The sequence below is a fragment of the Marmota marmota genome, unplaced genomic scaffold (assembly GCF_001458135.2).
Source record: "Marmota marmota marmota unplaced genomic scaffold, marMar, whole genome shotgun sequence".
NCBI lineage: Eukaryota > Metazoa > Chordata > Mammalia > Rodentia > Sciuridae > Marmota > Marmota marmota.
In genome coordinates this window covers 3,525,069-3,547,418 of record NW_026000164.1, presented here as the reverse complement: position 1 = coordinate 3,547,418, position 22,350 = coordinate 3,525,069, and the positions used below count along the sequence as shown (strand labels likewise).

Sequence of the window (22,350 nt, the reverse complement as noted above, 5' to 3'; positions counted from 1 at the left end):
GCTGTTCTGAAACCCCTCCCTGCCCTAGCCGTATACCCATGAGCCAGCACATGAGTAATATGTTTGGGACTGTCCTAGAAGAGGGACCTGCATGACCCAGGACTCTGACCTCTCTCAACCCCTCCCCTATCCACATCTGTGCCATGTCTGTGACTGTGGACTTGACCCTGGACAGTGCCGAGCAGCTGGGGTGCGTGGGCTTCCTGGTCTGCCTGCTCAGCCCCCTGCAATGGAGGCATCCAGATACGTGGACGCAGCTGCTCTGGCTCGGCTCCTGGAAATCCCGCATGTCAGGGACCCCACAGCCAGACCAGGGACTGCAACACACAGCCCTGCACAGGTAGATTCCTCCCCATCCTCTAGCTGGCCACACTGCTGGGATTAGGATCGTCTCTCCACCCTCACCTTCTCATATCACTGAACTCTTTCTTCAGGACAAGGTGCCTTGAGCCAGGGAGACTACGGGATGTCCACTGTCCCCTCCAGTCCCCTCCCTCCCCCACCTGCTGGGGACCAGGTTCCTGCAGGCTTCTTGCTCCTTCCTGCTAGGGACGGGGCTCCTCCCCTGGAAGTGGCCTAGGAGGGCAGGCTCCTCCAGGAAGTCAGACCAGCCTGCCACTCCCAGGCAGATTGCAGGGAGCAAGGCTAGCCCCTGGACTCCTCGGCCCCCTTCCTCACTCTCCCCGGCTCTTTGAGTCCTCCTCCTGGCAGACACCATTGTCTTCATGTTCTACTCTCAAGAATATTTGTATAAAGTGAAGCAAAGCTGTGACTGTACTGGTGACATTCCAGGCACTGGAACAAGCCAGTGAGGGCAGGGGGGAAGGGGCTTCATCAGCTCAGTCCTGCCTACCAGGCCAGTCACTGCCTGGGGGTTCCTCTCTCCATTGGCTTCCCCGGCCTTCCCTCTTGCCCCTGCCAGACCTGTTCTGTCTTCCTGTACAGCCCAGTGTCCAGAGGACATGGTGTTCCGCTCAGCAGAGCAGTGTCACCAGGATGGGGGTCCGTGTCCTCAGCTGTGCCTGGCACAGGATTCTGGGGTGGAGTGCACAGGCTTCTGCACCCCCAGCTGCACCTGCCCACCTGGTCTCTTCCTGCACAACGCTAGCTGCCTGCCCCGCAGCCAGTGCCCCTGCCAGCTGCACGGGAAGCTCTATGCACCAGGAGCAGTGGCTCGCCTGGACTCCTGCAACAATTGGTAGGCCACCGGGCAGGGGGTACAGTCAGGCTGGAGAAGGGGTGGAGAGGAGGGGTGGGTACGGGCTCCTGAGGTAGGCAGGGAGATAGGAATGGATTCACACACACACACACACACACACACACACACGGGCTCATCATGCCTCCATTCCCAAACATGTCCCAGCCATAGGTGCCTGGCACAGGCCCTGTGAAGACTAGTGAATGAGATGCTGCCTAGCCACGCACTGCCTCTGCAGGGAATGCTCATCCCCATTTGACACATGGGAAGACTGGCTCTCAGACAGGCACAGCAATGATGGTGGAACTAGAGACTGGAGAGGACCTTCTAACCTCCAAGCTTCCTGTCTCTCTTCCTGACTGTAATTCTCTTCCTGGGATCCACTGGATACCTGCTCAGAATGTAGAAGTGCCCAGTACTCAGAGCTAAACCAGATTCTGCCAGCAGATGGCGCTCTGACCCATTTCTCTTCCCACTGCTTTTCCTTTCTCATTTCATTTTCTCCATCCTTCATTTTCTCCTCCCTTTTCCCCTTCTGTCCTCTGCCCCCTCTTTCAATTCCCTCCTTTGTTTTTCCTCCTTCCCACTCCCTTTTCTCTTTTTCTGGACAAATGGATTGACAGTAGTTGACAATGGACTTTAAAACCTGCGTTTTAGCCCAGCGCAGTGGTGCACACCTGTAATCTCAGCAACTAGGGAGGTCAAGACAGGAGGATCACAAGTTTGAGGACAGCCTCAACAACTTAGTGAAACCCTGTCTCAAAATTAAATATATAAAACGTTTGAGAATATAGCTCAGTGCAGTTGGGTGAAGTGCACTTGGGTTACAATCCCCAGTACCAAATTTGGAAAAAAAAAAATGCATTGGAGAAAACTAGCAGTGGAGAAAAGTATGCAGTTCTCCTTCCTAGGAGAACTCCTTCCTAGGAGAACTCTCTTTCTGAGTTGCTCCTACGTCACACATTACTGAAGGCTATTTCCAAATGGTATTTAGTAAATGTAGATGGAATAAAAAGTACAAAAAGGTGTCTCCTGATGAAATGACGTGACAAAGGGACAGCACAGTACCTGGGGCATCCCAGAGCCCACTGAGGCTGGATTTGAGTGGGGGGACCACTGCATGAGAACCTGGAGTCACATCTGAACTTCTCATGGGGGACCTGGTGGCCCAGCTTCCTCCTGGGGCAGGTGCGCAATGCTCCAAGGGCAGTGGCTGATTATGGTCAGGATGGGCAAGGTTGGGTCTCACTGGCCCCTCTCTCTGCAGCACCTGTATCTCTGGAGAGATGGCGTGCACCTCAGAGCTCTGTCCAGGTACCCACATACAGTGATGGGTACTCAGGGGTCACTGGGGGCAGTGTCTCGGGGAAGTCAAGGTGCAATATGGCTTGGCCTGGTTTCACACAAACGACCCCCTCACCCTGACAGTGGCTTGTGGCTGGAGTCCTTGGACCCCGTGGAGTCTCTGCAGCCGCAGCTGTGATGTAGGCATACGACGGCGCTTCCGGGCAGGCACTGCACCCCCCGCTGCCTTTGGGGGTGCTGAGTGCCAGGGCCCCAACATGGAGGCTGAATTCTGCAGCCTGCGGCCATGTCGAAGTGAGAATGGGAACTTACATCCTGAGACCTCCTTAAATAACCTTCCATAGAGAAGCCAATACTTGCACCATCCCCAAGGGCCCCTGAGAGATGCAGGGGATTTCCTTGGGGATGCCATTAAGAGGTGGTCCCCAGGAGATACCCTCCCTGGATTCAGCCCCCTCCCTCCCCAGAGGCATAGGCTTCCTGAGACCAGAGACAGCTGCTGGTGAAGTGGCTTCAGGGTTGAGAAGGGAGGGGTGTCCTTGGGTGGGAGGAGGAGGTGCATTGGGCATGGGAGGCAGGGCCTCCAGTGACCTGGGTGCCACCCCCAGGTCCTGGTGGGGAGTGGGGTCCCTGGGCTTCCTGCTCCGTGCCCTGTGGTGGCGGCTACAGAAATCGCACCCGAGGCAGTGGCCCACAAGTCCTCATGGTGTTCTCTACCTGCAACCTGCAGCCCTGCGCAGGTGAGGAGCTGCCCTGGGGACCCTCCATTTCCTGTTCCCACCAACTCAGGACACTGTCAGTCCCATCCGCTGCAGTCCTATCCCTTGGCCCTGTGCAGCCTCCATGACAACCCAGCCATACAGAGAGCCCTCCCAGTGCCCCTCCCAGGTTGGGAGCCCAGGCAAGATGAAGTGCTCCCGGCTGAACTGTCAATTTCTGTGTCTCCAGGGCCAGTCCCTGGTGTGTGTCCCAGGGGTCAGCTGTGGCTGGATTGTGCCCAGGGCCCTGCCTCCTGTGCAGAACTCAGTGCTCCGAGAGAGACCAAGCAGACCTGCCACCCTGGCTGCTACTGCCCACACGGGATGCACCTGCTGGTGGGTACCCCCTGCCTGGTCACAACTGGGACCTCCTCAGGGCCTGGGAACTCTGGGATAACAAGCAAGGGACAGTCAAAATCTGGGCAGGGGCAGAGCCAGAGGTATGGGACTGCAGACAGGGAGATCAATCCTGCAGAGATGAGGAAAGAGCACTGAGTCCATGACTTAGCTCTGGCCTGAACCAGCAGGTGGCCCTGAGTGAGTGTCGGCCACCTCTCCCTGGACCTCTCTTCTCTCATTTGTAAAGTGGTTGATAGGTCTGGAAGGGCAGGGAACGGGAGCTGGGAGAAGCCATTGGGTGTGGAGGGTTTGAACAAAGGATTCCCAGTCACTGCCAAACTGTGGGTTAGGGTAAGGGACAGGTTCTGTGTGGCTCTGAGTCCAAATCAGTTTCTTCTGCCAGTAGCTTTGTGAGCTCAGGCAGAGTATTCTCATGCCTCAGTGCCCTCCAGAGTGAGCACGATGAAGAGTGCCTCTCAGGCCAGACCCATGAACCTCCCACGCTGGACTTTGAATCATGCACTACTAGATGAATGTTCCTGTTAAATCTGAGCCACTTCTGTCCAAACTCCATACATATGCTATTTTTTCGTTGTTGTTTTTGTTGGTAAAAAAATTTTTTTTTTACACCTTTGTTGTACATATTGCACATTTTATATTTTCATAGCCGATTTCAAGAGCATATGATGGTCCCATAACAGTCTTTTTCTTCCAGAAGTTGGGAGAGGGGTTCATGTGCCATCCCTGGCAGCCCCTGAGGGCCTGTATCTGCCCGACAGGAGGGGCTGGGGGAGAGCTCTTTGCAGAAGGAGCAGGGGTGGCATTTGAGGGGAGCTGAGGAATTGGGTGCTGGCTTTGACCGAAGAGGGGCAGGCTGGAACTGGAGATGACAGAGGGTGTTCCTTTCCAGAACAATGTGTGTGTGCCTGCCCAAGAATGTCCCTGTGCCCACGGGGGGCGCCTCCATCCCCCGGGTAGTGCTGTGCTTCGTCCATGTGAGAACTGGTGAGGCCCCCAGCCCCACAGTGGCTTTCTGTCACCTAAGCACCCAGCTGTCCCTCTTCGGCAGCAGGAAATGTTGGCTTCACGGGCCAGAGACACCTTCCCACTGCACTCACCCACACGGCCATCCAGCCCTGTGGGGCCGAACCGACCTGAATCCCTCCATCCACCCACCCCACCTGTCTTCTCTATTCCCACCTGTGTTAGTTTCTATGGTCACTGTAACAAAGTAGCACACACCTGCATGCACGCATACACACACACACACACACACACACACACACACACGAGGGATAGGGAACAACACTGGTGGTCTCACAGAGCTGGAAGCCAAAGTCCAAGATCTGGGCGTCTGGGCACTGGCCTTCTGCAGTGGTGAGCGAGCTGTTCCTGGCTCTCCTCTGGTCGTCTGCTGGCAGGCTGGCTCGTCTCAGCTTGCAGATGGCTGTCCTCTGCCTGTGTCTCTTCCCTCTCTGCATGCCTATGTCCAAATCTCCTCTTCTATAAGGACTAGAGTCACACTGAATTAGGGGCCACTTTAATGTGATTACCTCTGGAAAGACCCATCTTCCAGTAAGGCCACATTCATAGGTACTGGGGACTGGGCTTGAACAGAGGATTTGGGGGAACACCAGGCAGCCCACAAGCCACCTGACCTTCTGCTGTCCCCTGGCAGCTCCTGCATCTCTGGGCTCATCACCAACTGTACCTCCTGGCCTTGTGAGGAGGGTGAGAAAGGGTCCCCACCTCTTCCCTCGGCAGCAGAGGGCCTGGGCTGAGTCGGCAGGGGTTGTGGGGCCCTCAGGAGAGATGGGGGGCTGCTACGCATCCATCCTGGTAATTACGCTCCCCTAGCATGCACTGTTCACCTTCTCCTTCCCCAATCCTGTGCACCCCAAGGCCAGCCCGCATGGTCACCCTGGACCCCATGGAGTGTGTGCTCAGCCTCCTGCGGGCCTGCCCGACGCCACCGGCACCGCTTCTGTGACAGGCCCTCTAGCGTGGCACCGTCCACCCTGGCCCTGGGGCCCTCACCAGCCACGCCCACACCCCTCTGCCCAGGCCCGGAGGCTGAGGAGGAGCCGTGCCTCCTGCCAGGGTGTGACCGTGAGTGCCTGCCTGGTGCTGTAGCCAACTCCTCCCCTGCCACCCAGGATGCCCCGTCCTTGTGGACACCTCCCACCACCACCGTGCTCCAACTGCCCTGGTTCTCCGCCAAGCCCTTCCCGATTCCTTCCTCTGATGTCCCCCAGGGGCAGGAGGCTGGGGGCCTTGGGGGCCCTGGTCCAGCTGTAGTCGGAGCTGTGGGGGCGGCCTGCGCAGCCGGACCCGAGCCTGTGACCAACCACCACCTCAAGGGCTGGGGGACTTCTGTGAGGGGCCTCAGGCCCAGGGAGCAGCCTGCCAGGCTCAGCCGTGCCCAGGTACCTGCCAGGGAGGGGGGTACCGGGGAGCAGAAGAGAAGCTGGAGGAAGCAGCCCTGGGAGTGGGACAGGAGGCCCCCACCTGCTCTCAGGCCACTCTGTCTCCCTCCTAGTGACTGACTGCACTGCCATTGAGGGGGCCCAGTACAGCCCTTGTGGCCCTCCCTGCCCCCGCTCCTGTGATGACCTCGTGGTGAGTCTGCGCTCCCTTGACACTCCCAGCTGACCTCTGACCCCAGGGTCACCTTGGGGAGAGGCTGAATGTTGCCTTGGGCTCGTGGCCTCTTCTGACTTGGTGCTATGTGGCCAGCTCTGACGGAGACGGGTGAGGTCCTTCACTTGCCAATCAGCACACCAGGCTGGCTACCCTTGTTCCAGAGAGTGACAGCTGTACCCAGAAGCCCTTGGCTTCAGTGCAGCAAATTAAAACTTGTGTCACAAACATATAGGGAGGGGAAATCACCCGGGTGTATCTTCTTAGATGCCACAAGCGTTTTGGTGGGCAAACCTCATCTCTTGTGTTTGTGCATGTGAGTGAATACTTACTGAGCACCTACCAGTCACCATGGACACCGAAGGAGGCCAACACAGCGGGGCCCTGACCCCATGATCATACATTCTGGGGGTAGGAAGACAGATGCAGCTCGAGATTGGACACCGTGATAAGCACCCTGAAGACTAAGATGGTCTTTGAGGCCCTGACGTGGGGAGCTGTGTGAAGGAGGTCAGGGAAGGTTCCAGATGTGGTGAGGGACGGGGAGTGCAAGAGGACTTGGACAGAACATTGTTGCTGCAGCAGGCAGGCCTGGCTACAGTGTCCCCAGAGGACACGGCTCTCTCCCAGAAGCCTCCCTGGCTCAGCCAGGTTTCTAGGGTCCCTGCTCCTGAAGTTCTAGGGAGGTCTGGTTGTGCTTCAGTTCCCAGGTCACTGGTCCAGGTCACCGGCTGAACCCACCATCCCAAGACATTGGGGTTTGTCACTGGTAGGACGCCAGGTTCCAGGTCCATTCCCTGGGGAGCCGCCAGGTTCTCCACGTGGCCTTTCTGCCCATTCCCCTTCCGGCCTTTCTTAACAGAGCTCCAAGGCACGAACGGTTAGAAACAGGAGGCCTCGCCACTACGGTCACACCTCTCTCCTCCCCTCCTCATCCTCTCCCTCCAGCCTCCTTCCTAGGGTCCTTCCACTGAGTCCCCCCACCCCTCAGGCCTTATTTTCTGCTGACCAGAATCCTCCCTTGCTGTCCCTCCAGCACTGTGTGTGGCACTGCCAGCCTGGCTGCTACTGTCCCCCAGGCCAGGTGCTGAGTGCTGATGGGACCATTTGTGTGCATCCTGGTCACTGTAGCTGCCTGGACTTGCTGACTGGGGAGCGGCACCGTCCAGGCGCTCAGCTGGCAAGGCCCGACGGCTGCAACCACTGGTGAGCAGGCTGCACCCCTGTGGCAAGGAGGCAGGGATGTCGGCAGGAGTGGCCCCACCTGGCGTCTGAGCACCTGAGCTCCAGAATCTCAGCCAGTGGGCGCCTTAGGCCCCACTGTCCCTGAGAAAATGTGGGCACCATAACTCCTATCTGATAGGTGGGGAAACTGAGGCAGCCAGTTCCATGTGTGTGCTGAGGGCTGGGTATACGCCCCCAGGGAGGAGGGGGCTGGTCATTTACTCCTGCTGTCCAGCCTCACCTGCAGCCCATAACCTGTAACCAGCAGCCATTCCCTAGTAGAACATACCAGCTGTGACACCCCTGGGTGGCCATCTGAGTGGCACAGGGAGAAGGCTCTTGGGATACTGGAGAGTGGGAATAGGGGGAGGAGGACAGGGGGAGGATGCCCAGGAGGCTGCATGTGGGGCCTGGGGCGGCACTGAGCTGCTGCCTCTCCCCACCCTGTGCCTGCTTCCCTGCCCAGCACCTGCCTGGAGGGGAGGCTCAACTGCTCAGAACTGCCCTGCCCAGGTATGTGCCCAGTTTGGAGGGAGGTGATGGTGGCCTGAGGGCTGGGGAAGGCATCAACTACACCCAGTGCCTGCCATTCTCCTCTCAGTGCCTGGAGGCTGGTGCCCGTGGTCAGAGTGGACGGCATGCTTCCAGCCCTGCAGAGGCCAAACAAGGACCCGCTCTAGGGCCTGTGCCTGCCCTGCTCCTCAGCATGGGGGTGCCCTGTGCCCTGGAGAGATGGGAGCCCAGCATCAGAGGGAGACCTGTCCCAGCTCCACCACGTGCCCAGGTGTGGTGCCACCACAAGACCTGTGTCTCCTCACCCCTGGAGGCTACAACTTCCCTAACCTGGGGCCTCCTGGGCCTCCTGAGGTGACGATTGTTTCTTCCTGGTACAGTGGATGGAGCCTGGAGCCCATGGGGACCATGGTCTCCCTGTGACGCATGTCTAGGACAATCCCATAGGAGCAGGGAGTGCAGCCAGCCCCCCATCTCTGAGGGTGGCAGGCCTTGCCCTGGCGTCCACTGGCACAGCCGCCCCTGTCACGACAATTCCACTCAGTGCGCAGGTGAGGGCTCCAGCGGGGCTGGGAGAGCCCGTCTTTCTAGGGAGACGCTGACCCCAAGTGCCCCACACAGCACTCGGGTAGGGAGGGCACTCAAGCCACTCACAGTCCTGGCCAAGGTGGCCAGTCTGAGCAGATGGCAGGTGTGGCAGGAGACTCTTGTCACCCAGAATGGTCCCTCAGCATCCACCCTCTCTGCTTCCCTCTTGCCCTAGATTGTGGGGGTGGCCAGAGTCTGCTGCCCTGTGGGCAGCCCTGTCCCCGCTCCTGCCAAGACCTGTCCTCTGGGAGTGTGTGCCAGCCAGGCCCAGGAGGCTGCCAGCCCAGCTGTGGGTGTCCCCCAGGCCAGCTCTCCCAGGATGGGCTCTGTGTGCTTCCAGTCCACTGCCGCTGCCAGTACCAGCCGGGAGCCATGGGTCAGTGCCTCCCCCCCTCACCCAGCAGCCCACTATCCCCTGCCTGGCCCCTGGGCCTCTGCCAATGGGGCCAACCTGAGGCTGCAGGAGGGGAAGGGGAAGGCCCCGCATCTCAGCTGTCCTGTCTCCTTGCTGAAGGACATGGGCACTGTGGGGTGGGGTGCAGGAAGGCAGGGATGTGAGGTGGGGATCAATGGGGAGCGCTGAGCTGTCTGGAACCCCCATGCTCACTCCTGCGCCCTTCAGGGATCCCCGAGAATCAGAGCCGGTCAGCAGGCTCTGGCCTCAGCTCCTGGGAGAGTCTGGAACCTGGAGAGATGGTAACGGGGCCGTGTGACAACTGGTAAGGGGCTGTGGAGCCGAGCAGCCATGCCCACAGGGGAGTGGGCGAGGCCCATCCCTGAAGCCCTCTCCCTTGTCCCCAGCACCTGTGTGGCGGGCATCCTGCAGTGCTGGGAGGTACCCAGCTGCCCTGGGGCTGGTGTGTGGGGCCCCTGGGGCCCCTGGGAGGACTGCAGTGTTTCCTGTGGAGGAGGGGAGCAGCTGCGCTCCCGGCACTGTGCCCGACCCCCCTGCCCAGGACTGGCCCGCCAGAGCCGCACCTGCCACACCCAGGTCTGCAGAGGTGAGCCCCCACTGGCCTAGGCCCTGATGTCCCCACTGAGCTTTGAGTCCCATCATGGCTCGACCCTGACTCATGGGCGCCTTTTGACCCCTCCTCCCCTCACTCCACCTGCCTCTTCCCTGGCCATTAGTGAAGGGGAGGCAGCGAGGCCGTGGGGAGCCTGTGGGAAAGGGTGTTGTGGGGATGGGGATCCCGGGGGTGGAAAGCAGGCCACAGGAAGTGTGGGTGAGAGGTCAGCAGGAAGAACACTGGGCCGAGCTGGGCACTGACAGGGGTGTTGCCCCAGAGGCAGGGTGCCCAGCTGGACGTCTGTACCGCGAATGCCTGCCCAATGGAGGATGCCCCTTCTCCTGTGCCCACGTCACAGGGCAGGTGGCCTGCTTCTCTGATGGCTGTGAGGAGGGATGCCACTGTCCTGAGGGTACCTTCCAGCACGGCTTGGCCTGTGTCCAGGTCAGAACTCAGCTGGCCAGGGGCACCGGCTGCCTTCCCCTGCCCCTCCCTGGCAGCTCACCACTCCAGCGGACTCGGTGGCCTCTGGACAGATGACCCCTTCCTCACCTGGCCCTAAGCAGTACACTAGCCTGTAGGGCTGCTAGGGACTCTGCTGCCAGCATCAGGGCAGAGTTGGTGGAGCCGGTGCAATGTCCAGGGTGTCTCTCATTCTGGGGAAAGGGGACCACCTGGGGCCCACAGCTGGTGCCTGGGCTTGTGCTCCTCACAGCACTTCTCCTAGCCCCTAGCACCAGCTCAGAGCCACCCACAGGGCTCTAATGCCATACACTCAGGCGCCGCAGTGTGTCCCTTTAGCTACAACACCCACCCCTCCTGGCACCAAAGGGCAGGGCCTCCTCCAGGGCCCTGTGGCTCCCCCACACCATCCCTCCACACCCCCTGGCCCAACCTCACCCATGTCTTCCACCACAGGAACATGGTCTCAACGCCCCTCCTTTCCCTGGCCCACCCTGGTGGGGAATTACCCCTCACCTTTGCTCTCCCTGCCCCCCCCCCATGCCTCTCTGCCCCTCTGCTGAGTCCAGCAGGGGCCAGGGGCTTCCTTTCCCAATCTCAGTGGCATCCCCACAGTCAGTTCCAGGATGCCATGGCCAGAAGGGGCCTGTGCAGCTGCCTCGTCCCACCTCATTGACTTAAAGATGATGTCACTGAGCCCAGAGAGGGGAAGGGACATACCAAGGTCATGCACCCAAACTCAGTCACCCTGATCCCTCTGATTCCTGTCTGAGGCTCCCTCTGCCTCCATATCCTGTCACCTCAGGGCCTGCTTGTGTCCTGCTGAGCACCCTACTCAGGAAGGTGGCTGATCCCTTAGGCCAAGCCCATGGCCTGTGTATTTCTCATGGTGTGTTTATGCCCCTGACCCAGGTCCCCTGTCCCTCTGGCATCCACTAGTGCCCTCCTGGGACCCAGAGCCCTCTAGGTCCTTACACTGCTATTCCTTCTTCTCCCTTAAGAAGGCTCCCTTAAGGTGCCCCGTGAGCAGTTGTCCTGGGTGACTGCTGTCCCCTCTGTCCCACCCAGGAGTGCCCCTGCATGCTGACAGCCTTGCTGCTTCGGGAGCTGGGAGCCAGCAGCACTGATGCTGGGGTGCACGCAGCCTCTCTGGGAGAGGAGGGTCAGCCCCTCAGGCCCGGAGATGAGCTGAGTCCAGGCCAAATGTTTCGAATGGGCTGCAGCAACTGGTGAGGGGGATGCCGAGGGCGGGACTGTGCTGGGGTGTGTGGGGAAACTTGGGGCCAAAGAAGGATGAGAGCCCAGGGAATTCCTCTCTGTCCCCTGCCCCCACCTGGCTGACTTCAAGACTCTGACCCACACTTCTCCCAGTCCACCCTGCCCTGTCCCTTACGTGGGTTGCCTCTCCCCAGCTCCTGTGCCCATGGGAAGCTGTCTTGCTCCATAGAGGACTGCCCCGAGGCCCCCAGCTTCAGCCCGTGGGACCCGTGGGGCCCCTGCTCCCGCTCCTGTGGCGGACTGGGCACCCGCACACGCAGCCGCCAGTGTGTGCACCCCGCACCTGCTACTGGTGGCCAGGGCTGCCAAGGGCCCCGCCAGGACCTCGAGTACTGCCTCAGCCCGGACTGCCCTGGTAAGGAAGCCAAGGGGGGCTTCTGGAGGAGAAGGGTTTTGAGAGAGAAAAAGCGTTCTGATGGGCACTGGAAAGGAAGGAACAGCAGGCAGAAGAGCGGCCTGAACAGAGGCCTTGGCGCCCTGCGAGGGTGTGAGCTCGGGGCTGGGTGTCCAGGGCCTTCAGTCACCCCGAGGGAAGGTGAAGCAGGCCTGGCGCTGAGCACCCGCCTCGGGCTGGGGCCTGGCACACTGCAGGCTCCAAAACATTTCTGAGCAGGGTCTCCTTTGACACAGGGGCTGAAGGGTCCACGGCAGAGCCAGTGACGGGCCTTCCAGGTACCTCAGACTCCCTGCAGCTCCCCATGTGGCCTCCCTGGGGCCTGCCAGGGCCTCCTCCCATCCCATCACGACTTCTGGAGAGACCGAGCCCAGGGCTGACTTAGCAGGAGGTTCCCTCCCCACAGGTGGCTGGGGCCCCTGGGCTCCGTGGTCCCCCTGCTCCCGCAGCTGCACGGACCCCACTCACCCCGCATGGCGCAGTCGGACCCGCCTCTGCCTGACCAACTGCACTGTGGGGCGCCCCTCCCAGGAGCGCCCCTGCAACCTGCCCTCATGCACAGGTGCGCCGTCCAGCCTCAACCTCGGACTCTAACTGCTGCCCCTCTCCTAACACAGCCAGTGTCCAGCCCCCCATCCCCAATATCTGATACCACTCAGACAACACCAATTTCTGACACTGATGTCTCATGTCACATCAGTGTCTGGAACAGGACCACTGGTCCTCTGCAGGAGCCCTGCTGTCTGCCCGGTGCTCACTCATGTATGTGCTGAGCACTCTCCACAAGACCACCCAGTCCCTCAGTAGCCCTGTGAGTGGGGGATTACTGTCCCCATGAGAAAAGAGTCATCAAGGCTCAGCTGCTGAAGCCACACAACCATCAGCACCAGATCCAGAACAGAAGCCCATGGTCCGGATGAGGTCACAGCTGGCTGCACTGGAGGAAGTCCGCACTTGAGCAGGGGCCAGGGAGGAGAGGCGGGGCAGGCTTTGCTGGCTCCAGCTTCACTTTGTTCTGCAGAGTTGCAGCCCGTGTGCTCCGGCCCTGGCTGTGGGCCTGGGAACTGTTCCTGGACCTCCTGGGGCCCATGGGAACCGTGCTCGCGCAGCTGCGGGGTGGGCCAACAGCGCCGCCTACGAGCATACCGTCCCCCAGGGCCGGGTGGACACTGGTGCCCCGACATCCTCACTGCTTACCAGGAGCGTCGCTTCTGCAGCCTGCGTGCTTGCCCAGGTGAGGTGGCACACATGATCAGGGCACACCCATCCCACACCCCTCCCCAGACCTGCCCATAAGAGGCCTGGCATCCTGCTTCCTCCGAGGTGCCCAGCTTGCCCGACGTGCCACATCCGTCTCCCATGCCCGACCCAGGCTTAGCCTCATGGAATGTGTGGGGACCTGCCTGAGCCAACCCCTGATGGAGCTCTCTTTCCAACACAGTGCCTGGGGGCTGGTCGCGCTGGAGCCCCTGGTCCTGGTGTGACCGGAGCTGTGGTGGGGGCCAATCCCTGAGGAGCCGAAGCTGCTCGAGCCCCCCACCCAAGAATGGGGGTGCCCCCTGTGTGGGGGAGAAACACCAGGCCCGGCTCTGCAATCCCATGCCCTGTGGTATAGCAGTGGTGACAGCCGCTTCTCATCCCTACTGGGCTTCAGTCTCTAAAGCATGTCCACCCCCACTTCTAACTCCATCCCCACAACACCCACAGGACCCATGGGATAGTGGGGGGCAGGCTGTTACCTCACTGGCCAGTTAAGAAAACAGAGATCCAGAGATGAGTAGCTTGACCTGAGCACGGGGCAGGAACTCCCTGTGTGTACCTGGGCACAGCGTGGCCCAGGATGAGCCACCAGGACACACCCTGAGCACCCACCCACCCTGGGTAGAACTTACTCCCAGCTTTCCCCACTCTCCTGGGGAACCCCCAAGCTCAGACAAGATTTTCAGAGGATTTGAGGGTGAGCCGGTAGAAGCATGCTTGGTCCTCCTGGGGTGTGGCGGAGCCTGTAGCTGAGCCCTGTCCCCCAGCCCGCCCCACTTCAGCTCCTTTCATCGCTCCTCCCCAGCTCACGACCCCAACAGGCCTTGGCTACTTGGTCCCTTCCTCCTCCATTAGGAAACCCCCAGCCCACAGTGCACACAGCCAGGCCCCTGGGAACAAGCCCAACAGAGCCTCAAGGTAGCTCTGAGATGCATAAATTCAGTCCCACTCAATGAACACTTCGTGCCCAGCTAGGTGCTGAGAACACCCCAGTGGGTAAGGGGAGCTCACTGTCCCAAGGTCACCATGCACCTATGGACACCAACATCAAAGAGAGGATGAGCCCTCTAGCCTCTAGAGATATGGGGGTCCTGGACAGGCAAGGGGAGGGGTCCTGAGCCCTGATGCTCAGGGTCCTCTTGACACTTGGCCTCCCCCTCCACCCAGAGGAGGGCTGCCCAGCAGGCATGGAGCTGGTCAGCTGTGCCAACCGCTGTCCTCGCCGCTGCTCAGACCTGCAGGAGGGAGTCCTGTGTCAGGATGGCCAGGCCTGCCAGTGGGGCTGCCGCTGTGCTGAGGGTACATCCAAGTGTTCAGTGGGAAGGCAGGAGGGCCCCAGGGGCCAGCACCAGCCCTCAAGAGCCATCTCCCCACAGGGTCCCTAGAGCAGGACAGCAGCTGTGTGCCAGTTGGGCACTGTGAGTGTACAGATGCCCAGGGCCACAGCTGGGCCCCAGGGAGCCAGCACCAAGATGCCTGTAACAACTGCTCCTGCCAGGCCGGGCAGCTGTCCTGCACAGCTCAGCTGTGCCCACCTCCTGCCCACTGTGCCTGGAGCCGCTGGTCAGCCTGGAGTCCCTGCAGCCACTCATGTGGGCCAAGAGGACTGCAGAGTCGCTTTCGGTAGAGGGCCACCAAGACTAGACGTCCCCTGTCCTGCTCGGGTCTCCCTTGGCCTGGTCCCCTCTCTGATATGCCATTCCTGGGTCCTGTTCTCATCCCATGTCCTGGTCCACCTGTGTCCTGGTTACCCAAGCCTTTCTCTAGCCTCCCTTGTGCCCACCCTGGAGTTTTCCCTGGGGTATCACCCCAAGGCCTGAAGGGGAAGTGAAGGCCAGAGCTGTTGCTCATCTCTTCCACCCTGGGCCCTGCCAGATCGTCCACATCAGGCTCGTGGGCCCCGGAGTGTCAAGAGGAGAAGTCCCAGAGCCAGCCCTGCCCTCAGCCTCCGTGCCCACCCCTGTGCCTCCATGAGGGCCGTCCCCGCACCCTGGGGGACAGCTGGCTACAGGGAGAGTGCCAGCAGTGGTAAGTTCAAGGCAGGAAGGGTGACCCTACTGTCCTGGAGAGCGGTACCCTAAGCATGGACTCCTTCCTCAGCTCCTGTACTCCGGAGGGCATAATCTGTGAAGACACCAAGTGTCCAGGTCTGGGGTTCATCCCAGGGGGCTGGGGCCCCTGGTCACCATGGTTCCCCTGTTCCTGCAGCTGCACACAACGCACTCACCCTGCGTGGCACCCACCTCAGCCCTTCCTACTAGCCTCATGTCTCTCAGGCCGTCCACTCTGTGTCCTGTGTTCCTACCCCTGCCACCCAACTGCTGCCCTGGTCATGATGGTCCCTCCCACCCTCTGATCTTTGCTGCCCACCTCACTCCTCTAACTACCTATGCCCTCCCACACTGACAGGGAGCTGGACGCTGTGGTCCCTGTGGTCCGACTGCCCTGTCTCTTGTGGAGGTGGAAACCAGGTGCGCACCCGGGCATGCATGGTGCCGGACCCTCACCACAGGGAGCTGCTCTGCCAGGGCCCTGACACCCAGACCCAGCCCTGTGGGCAGCAGCCATGCCAGCCGCTGCTGGAGGCCTGCTCCTGGGGCCCATGGGGCCCCTGTTCGCGCAGCTGTGGCTCAGGCCTGGCCTCCCGCTCTGGGTCCTGCCCCTGCCTGCCGGTGGAGGCAGAGCCCACATGCAACGGCACTTTCCCACACCTGGACACCCAGGCCTGCTACGCGGGGCCCTGCCTGGGTGAGTATGGCGAGGAAGTGGAGCCCTGTCCGCTGCTCCCACCTGGGGAAATTCAGGGAATAACGTGTTGTCCCCGCCCCCAGCACCCCCAATATATACCTATATCCATCCCCCCAACATTTGGCTGGTTTCTTTCCTCTTCCCTTCAAGCCCTTTGCTACCTGAACTCCTCCCCAGGGAGACAGAGTCCACCCAGTGGGACCTTTGTAACCCTTGGTTCCCTCTTGCCCGTGTCCTCTGCAGGGTCCCAGCCAGGGGAGGGCGAGAGGGGAGGATCCAGGGCAGGGGCTGGGGGAGCCAGAGAGGTGCCTGCTGATGTCCCCCCGGCACCCCCTGTCCCTAGAGGAATGCCTGTGGAGTGGTTGGAGCAGCTGGACGCGCTGCTCATGCCAGGTGCTGGTGCAGCAGCGCTACCGGCACCAGGGCCCAGCACCTGGCCGCATGGCAGAGGGCCCCCCCTGCACCCGCCTGGATGGCCACTTCCGGCCATGCCCGACTGGCAACTGCTCAGGTGAGGCCCAGGAGCAGCAGTGGCTCCTATCACAAACCCTGGGCCCCCTAGACCCCAGGACAGTTTTCTATGCCTGCACTGACCCCTGCCCCGGTGCCTGTTTACTGTCCCTGCCAGCTACTCTTGCCCCACAGGCACACACCAAGATTTTCCCACTCCATAGCTACTGGTCTCATGTGGCTTTGTCCCATGTAGCTGTCCCAGTGACAATGTGTCTCTCGGCTCCCATTGAAGCTGCCCTCCATCTTGTCCCTGCCAGTCCCTGGAGCACCCACCAGGCCCAACCCTCAGCTCCCTCCTCTGTACCATTACCTGGCTCCCTGAGGTCCAGACCATACTGATCCTCCCCTGGGGGGACACAGGAGCCCAGCAGGTTCCAGATGGGGGACACAGCAGGGGCAGTCTTATACTCTCACCAGGTGACCCCAGGAGCCTCCCTGGGATCACGCAGTATGTGCTGGGGTGTGGGAGAGGGTGTCTCTGGGCTGCTGCCCCAACAGCCTGCCTCCCCCCAGAGGACAGCTGCACACCTCCCTTTGAGTTCCAGGCCTGTGGCTCCCCCTGCACCGGGCTCTGTGCCACACACCTGAGCCGACAGCTCTGCCAGGACCTACCACCTTGCCAGCCTGGCTGCTACTGCCCCAAGGTGAGGGCTGGGAGCTGGGGACACCCCAAGAAGAAGAGTGTCCTCTCTTTGTGATGCCCTGGGGGACCCCCACCTCTTCCAAACCCTCAAAACCTCTTCCCAGCTGTGTTCATTCCCACATTCATTCACTTAGTGACCGCATGGGCACCTGCTGCCGGTCAGCATGGTGCTGGGCATTCGGGTGACACAGTGATCACCACATAGCCCTGTCATGTCTCTCCTTCCACACAGGGGCTGCTGGAGCAGGCTGGGGCCTGCATTCCCCCCGAGCAATGTAACTGCTGGCACATCTCAGAAGAGGGAGCTGAGGTGACACTGGCCCCTGGGGACCACCTGCAGCTGGGGTGTAAGGAATGGTGAGTGATGGGGTGATGAGAGGCAGAAGGCTAAGGCCAGGGAGTAGAGCAGGGTCCCCCCAAGAGGCAGCCTGGCCTAGCAAAGAAGGCCAAGCTAAGCCCTCAGGTCTAACCCAGCCTGCGGGCAGGTGGCCCTAAGGTTCCAGACTTTACAGCTCCCTCATCTTGCCCCAAATACACCCAGAGCTCAGGCTATCCCCAAAGGAACCCTCCAACACACACAGCTCTGGGCTGGGTCCTGCCTGCCAGAGCCCACTCTGATGTCGCCTTCCCACAGTGAATGCTGGCACGGAGAACTGCGCTGCACCAGCTGGGGCTGTGAAGGTAACCCCGGCCTGGGGAGACAACTGTCCCCATTTGCCCAGGGTGGGGTTTCCAGGAACTTTCAGTGCTAAAACTGGGATAATCCCAGATAAAGGGGACCCTTCCCTGCCCCTAACCTCCTTCAGTCTTTCCTATTTCCTGTTCTTCCTAATCATAACCCTGAGCACCCTCCCTGCCCACTGGGGTCTCTGGGTTAAGGGGTCCCTGGGAAGTGCACAAACATCCTGCCCTTCCAGGGCTCCTGCCTCTGAGCAGCTGGTCTGAATGGTCACCCTGTGGGCCCTGCCTGCCCCGAAGTGCCCTGACCCGTACGTCCAGGACTACCCTGGAGGAGCACTGGCCTCCGAACACAACAGGCCTCTGGCCACCCTCGACATCCCTGCTGGTTTCGGAGCAGCACCGCCACCGCCTGTGTCTGGACCCTGAGACAGGGAGGCCCTGGGCTGGGGACCCTCAGCTCTGCACTGCACCCCTTAACCAGCAACGCCTCTGCCCTGACCCCGAAGCCTGTCAAGGTAGTGAGAAGGGGCAGAGGCCAACAGGAAGGAACAGGCCTGGAATGGCATAAGGGGGTGGGAAGCTGGGCCACAAGTTCATTCTAGTGGACAGGAGTGAGCCAACCTGCTAGCCCTCCTGCTTGCCTCTGGGGCCTGCTGGATTCGACGCTGGGGTAAGGTCTAAGCAGCAGCTGGAAAAAGGGAGCCTGGCAGGGCTTCAGGACATGTTTGCAGAGGTCAAGTCCACAGTCTAAGGCAGGGAAGGAGGTGGGGTCAATACACTGACCTACAGTTTCTTTCCCAGACTCATGCCAGTGGAACCCTTGGGGACCCTGGAGCCCCTGCCAGGTGCCCTGCAGTGGAGGCTTCCAAATGCGCTGGAGAGAGGCAGGGGGCCTCCCTGGAGGAGCCTGCCGTGGGCCATGGGCTCAGACCCAGAGCTGCAATATGGGGCCCTGCCCAGGTAATGCCATCTCAGCATCCAAAGGGTTGCCAGGACTGCATTCAGAAATAGCACTGCACAGGGTTGGTGCCTCTGTCCTGGAGTTGGACAGGACAAGTGGGGCCACTGCCCTGGATGCCAAGAGTGTCCCCAACACAGATTCCTACCTTTTGGGCCCCAGGAAAAAGCTGTGAGGCTAAGGACACTGTGCCCACCCTTGAATGTGCCAATCAATGCCCTCGAAGCTGCATGGACCTCTGGGAGCGTGTGCAATGTCTGCAGGGACCCTGCAGTCCAGGTAGCCAGCTGTGCTCAGCCTGGCTTGGGAATTCTGGGGATGCCTGGTTCCCTTTCACTACCTCCTGCTTCCAGAAAGTGTGAGACCTGGGTCGAGGATCGAGTGGGCTGTGGGGTGGGGGGTAAGATCAGACTGCCAGGTCATCATAGAGTACAAAAGTGGGTCCTTACTTGTAGTAACCAGCTCTGAGTCCTGCACAAAGGCTTTATCAAGCCCTGCTTTTATGAGGAGGCTCACAGGTGCTATAAGGGTGACAGGATGGTGATCACGTACACAGGGCAGGCTAGAGTAGTGTCTCCTGTGCAGCAGTGGGAGAGATTGTGCAGACCCACATTTGCACCAGGTGTGGCTGCTGGAGGGACCCACCATGTAAGCCTTGCCTGAACACCAAATCTTCTTTGTCCTCCCCACTTCTACCTTTAGGCTGCCGCTGTCCTCCTGGCCAGCTGGTGCAGGATGGGCACTGTGTGCCCATCTCCTCTTGCCGCTGTGGCCTTCCCAGTGCCAATGCCTCTTGGGAGCTGGCCCCAGCCCAGGTGGTGCAACTGGACTGCCACAACTGGTGAGCTGCCATAGTGATGCCCTGGCGTAGGAGATGTGGGGCAGGTCAGGGCTGTGGACCCTGCAGAGGAGTGAGGTTTTGTTCCCCCTGCTTTGTCCCTTGTCTATAGCACCTGCATCAATGGGTCTTTAGTGTGCCCACACCTTGAGTGTCCAACCTTGGGCCCTTGGTCAGCCTGGAGCAAGTGCTCAGTTGCCTGTGGTGGGGGCACCATGGACCGTCATCGGAGCTGCAAGGAACATCCTCAGGGGGCACTATGCCAGGCCCAAGACATGAAACAACAGCAAGATTGTAACCTGCAGCCCTGCCCTGGTGAGCACCCTGGGCCCAGGGGCCTGCCATCCCTCCCTCCGTCCCTCCATCACTGCTGGATCCGGGCCCTGACCTACCTGAGTGGAGGCGGAGGTTGGGAAGTCCCATCAGCCTCATCCTGGGACACTCCCACTTCCCCACAGAGTGCCCCTCAGGCCAGGTGTTCAGTGCCTGTGCTGCATCATGCCCAAGCCTCTGCTCACACCTGCAGCCTGGCACCATCTGTACGCAGGAACCCTGCCAACCGGGCTGTGGCTGCCCCAGGGGACAGGTGGGTACGGCTGCTGGGTCCTGACTCCTGCCTGGGGAAGCGGGCAGGTTGGGAGGTAAGAGGCAGTGTCCACATTCAAGCAAGCCTGCCCTCCTCAGCTGCTGCACAATGGCACGTGCGTGCCCCCTGCTGCCTGTCCCTGCACTCAGCTCTTGCTGCCCTGGGGCCTCACCCTGACTCTTGAAGAGCAGGCTCGGGAGCTGCCTCCGGGGGCTGTGCTCACCAGAAACTGCACCCGCTGGTGAGCCCAGAGACTTGGAGTGGGGAGCCGGGTGAGGACGGGGTTGCTGAGAGGGCGGAGGGGAGGATTGTGCAAAAGGCTCTGAGCTGTGCTTCTGTCCTCCCAGTACCTGCCAAGATGGAGCCTTCAGCTGCTCCCTCATCGACTGTCAGGGTGAGATGTGGCTGTCCATGCCCCTCAACGCCAAGGCTGGCCGGCCTGAGCAGGGGTGAAGCTAAGCTAGCTCCTCAGGAAGCCCCTTCCCTCTCTGTCCACACTGCCCCCTCCCTGCCCTGAGGCCCAGCAGTCCCTGCCCAGGACTCCTAGGCACTGTCACACCGCCCCACCTGTAGGGTGTTCACCAAGAACATGTGCACACTGAGCCAGGGCCACTGGTGAGGCCAGGTTCTCTGTGGAAGGTTCTGTCCTGCTGTTGAGGACATTGAGGCCCAGAGCGGTAAGCAAAACAATCCACAGATCTCGATGGATTCAGAGGAAGACACGGCCAGCCCCAGGCACTCCCAGCCTGGCTGGCAAGAGGGGGCCACCACCAGAACAGGTAGAGACAGGAGATCACGCCTGGGGCACTGACAAGCAGGCAGTGTCACAGCAGGTGAACTTGGTGCCAGAACACAGAGGTCAGGGTGGCAGGATGGCCAGGGGGTGAGAACTGGCCTGGGCCCAGCTATTTGGGTGGGTGGGTGGGTGCAGGTGGCTAGAGCTGAGGAGAAGCACTTAGGAAGAAGAGGGGTCTGAGGGCTGCCCAGCAGGGCAGGGGATTGAGGCTGGGCCCAGGGCTGACCAGAGAGTGGGTGGATGGTCTTCTCTACAGAGTGCCCCCCTGGGGAAATGTGGCAGCACGTGGGTCCTGAAGAGCTGGGTCCCTGTGAGTGGACATGCCAGGAGACAAACACCACAGCAGCTCAGGGCAACTGCAGTGCTGTCCAGACCCCGGGATGCATATGCCAGGAAGGGTACTTCCGTAGCCAGGCGGGCCCCTGCGTCCCCGCAGACCAGTGTGAATGCTGGCACCACGGGCATCTCCACCTGGTAAGACGTGTCCCCCTGCCTGACCCCAGACCGCCCCACCTGCTGAGTATCTGTAACTTCCCTGGCTGCCCTTACTCCCAGGACCTACAGCAGTGGAGCCAGGCTTGGCCATCTCAAGGGACAGAATCTAGCCCTGGGTGGGACCCCTGCTCTGGCCCCTAGGGCTTGTCACTTACCTGAGACTCATCACCCGACTCCAGTCCTAGACCACTGTCCTGGCTGGGTGCTCCCAGGCTGAGTTCAGGCCCAGGATGTTACCATGGAAAACTGGGAGAGACCAAGAGGTGACTTTTCCCCACCCCCCACTCCCAGCTTGGATCTGAATGGCAGGAGGACTGTGAGAGCTGCCGATGCCTCCGCGGGAGGAGCGTCTGCACCCAGCACTGCCCCCTCCTCAACTGTGCTCAGGTACCCCCTGGGCTCTGCAACGCTTCCAGGTGGCTCCTAGGCTCTTCAGGGGTCCTCATCTATGACTGATCTTAGGGTTCTACATAGGCTGTGTGGGGTGTGGGTGATGGGGCCATCCTTCTGACTCACGCAAGGGCCACTCTGCAGGACGAGGTGACTGTGCAGGAGCCAGGGAGCTGCTGTCCCACTTGCCGCAGGGAGACCCTTGGTACGTAGGACCTGGGTATCGGTCCCCAAAGATGCAGCCCCTTAGCCCTCAACCACTTCTGCATCTCCTTTCTCCCCAACTGCCCCTACACCCCAACTTTTTAGCCTGGTGTGTGCCCACCTTGCCCAGGCTGCTGATATAGGGATGAGAGGATGAAGTTCTATAGGGCTGCATCACAGCAGCTGGCCACCCCCACCCCACAGAGTCCCAGGCCCTGTCCCCCACACACCCCCTTCCCAGGATCCCCTTAGTCCTAGCCTCCCCCTCTGCCCTGCTTCCACCTTCTGCCACTTTTACGTGACCCTTCCACACACAGAGGCACAGTCAGCCTCCTGCCGGCATCTCACTGAGCTTCGTAACCTCACCAAGGGCCCCTGCCATCTGGACCAGGTAGAAGTGAGCTACTGCAGTGGGCACTGCCCATCTAGCACCAACGTCATGCCTGAGGTGAGCCAGAGGGTGCCTACAGGCCCGGAGTTCAGGTCAGATGGTGCCCCTGGGGTCCTGTCACCAGGACTTCTGCCCTGA

General features: G+C 60.7%; 1 protein-coding gene across 1 annotated transcript in view; it reads left to right on the top strand.

Annotated features, from left to right (window-relative positions):
* The window catches only part of LOC107149076 (SCO-spondin), a 51,476-nt gene extending 29,126 nt beyond the window's left edge, over nt 1–22,350 (top strand). The window contains exons 58-103 of the mRNA XM_048786947.1: nt 176–340; nt 946–1,198; nt 2,466–2,512; nt 2,627–2,797; nt 3,112–3,243; nt 3,452–3,597; nt 4,511–4,605; nt 5,279–5,331; nt 5,503–5,709; nt 5,856–6,026; nt 6,140–6,219; nt 7,277–7,446; nt 7,931–7,977; nt 8,066–8,248; nt 8,358–8,528; nt 8,741–8,941; nt 9,188–9,284; nt 9,367–9,566; nt 9,853–10,019; nt 11,106–11,266; nt 11,450–11,670; nt 11,946–11,987; nt 12,116–12,271; nt 12,731–12,943; nt 13,151–13,318; nt 14,137–14,268; nt 14,346–14,592; nt 14,845–14,997; nt 15,070–15,116; nt 15,379–15,717; nt 16,061–16,228; nt 16,744–16,874; nt 17,106–17,230; nt 17,508–17,554; nt 17,791–18,069; nt 18,356–18,514; nt 18,675–18,791; nt 19,215–19,353; nt 19,463–19,665; nt 19,809–19,936; nt 20,035–20,177; nt 20,284–20,330; nt 20,989–21,206; nt 21,519–21,614; nt 21,762–21,822; nt 22,139–22,350. Coding sequence (XP_048642904.1) covers nt 176–340; nt 946–1,198; nt 2,466–2,512; nt 2,627–2,797; nt 3,112–3,243; nt 3,452–3,597; nt 4,511–4,605; nt 5,279–5,331; nt 5,503–5,709; nt 5,856–6,026; nt 6,140–6,219; nt 7,277–7,446; nt 7,931–7,977; nt 8,066–8,248; nt 8,358–8,528; nt 8,741–8,941; nt 9,188–9,284; nt 9,367–9,566; nt 9,853–10,019; nt 11,106–11,266; nt 11,450–11,670; nt 11,946–11,987; nt 12,116–12,271; nt 12,731–12,943; nt 13,151–13,318; nt 14,137–14,268; nt 14,346–14,592; nt 14,845–14,997; nt 15,070–15,116; nt 15,379–15,717; nt 16,061–16,228; nt 16,744–16,874; nt 17,106–17,230; nt 17,508–17,554; nt 17,791–18,069; nt 18,356–18,514; nt 18,675–18,791; nt 19,215–19,353; nt 19,463–19,665; nt 19,809–19,936; nt 20,035–20,177; nt 20,284–20,330; nt 20,989–21,206; nt 21,519–21,614; nt 21,762–21,822; nt 22,139–22,350 — 6,908 coding nt within the window. The remainder of the gene's footprint in view (nt 1–175; nt 341–945; nt 1,199–2,465; nt 2,513–2,626; nt 2,798–3,111; nt 3,244–3,451; nt 3,598–4,510; nt 4,606–5,278; nt 5,332–5,502; nt 5,710–5,855; nt 6,027–6,139; nt 6,220–7,276; nt 7,447–7,930; nt 7,978–8,065; nt 8,249–8,357; nt 8,529–8,740; nt 8,942–9,187; nt 9,285–9,366; nt 9,567–9,852; nt 10,020–11,105; nt 11,267–11,449; nt 11,671–11,945; nt 11,988–12,115; nt 12,272–12,730; nt 12,944–13,150; nt 13,319–14,136; nt 14,269–14,345; nt 14,593–14,844; nt 14,998–15,069; nt 15,117–15,378; nt 15,718–16,060; nt 16,229–16,743; nt 16,875–17,105; nt 17,231–17,507; nt 17,555–17,790; nt 18,070–18,355; nt 18,515–18,674; nt 18,792–19,214; nt 19,354–19,462; nt 19,666–19,808; nt 19,937–20,034; nt 20,178–20,283; nt 20,331–20,988; nt 21,207–21,518; nt 21,615–21,761; nt 21,823–22,138) is intronic.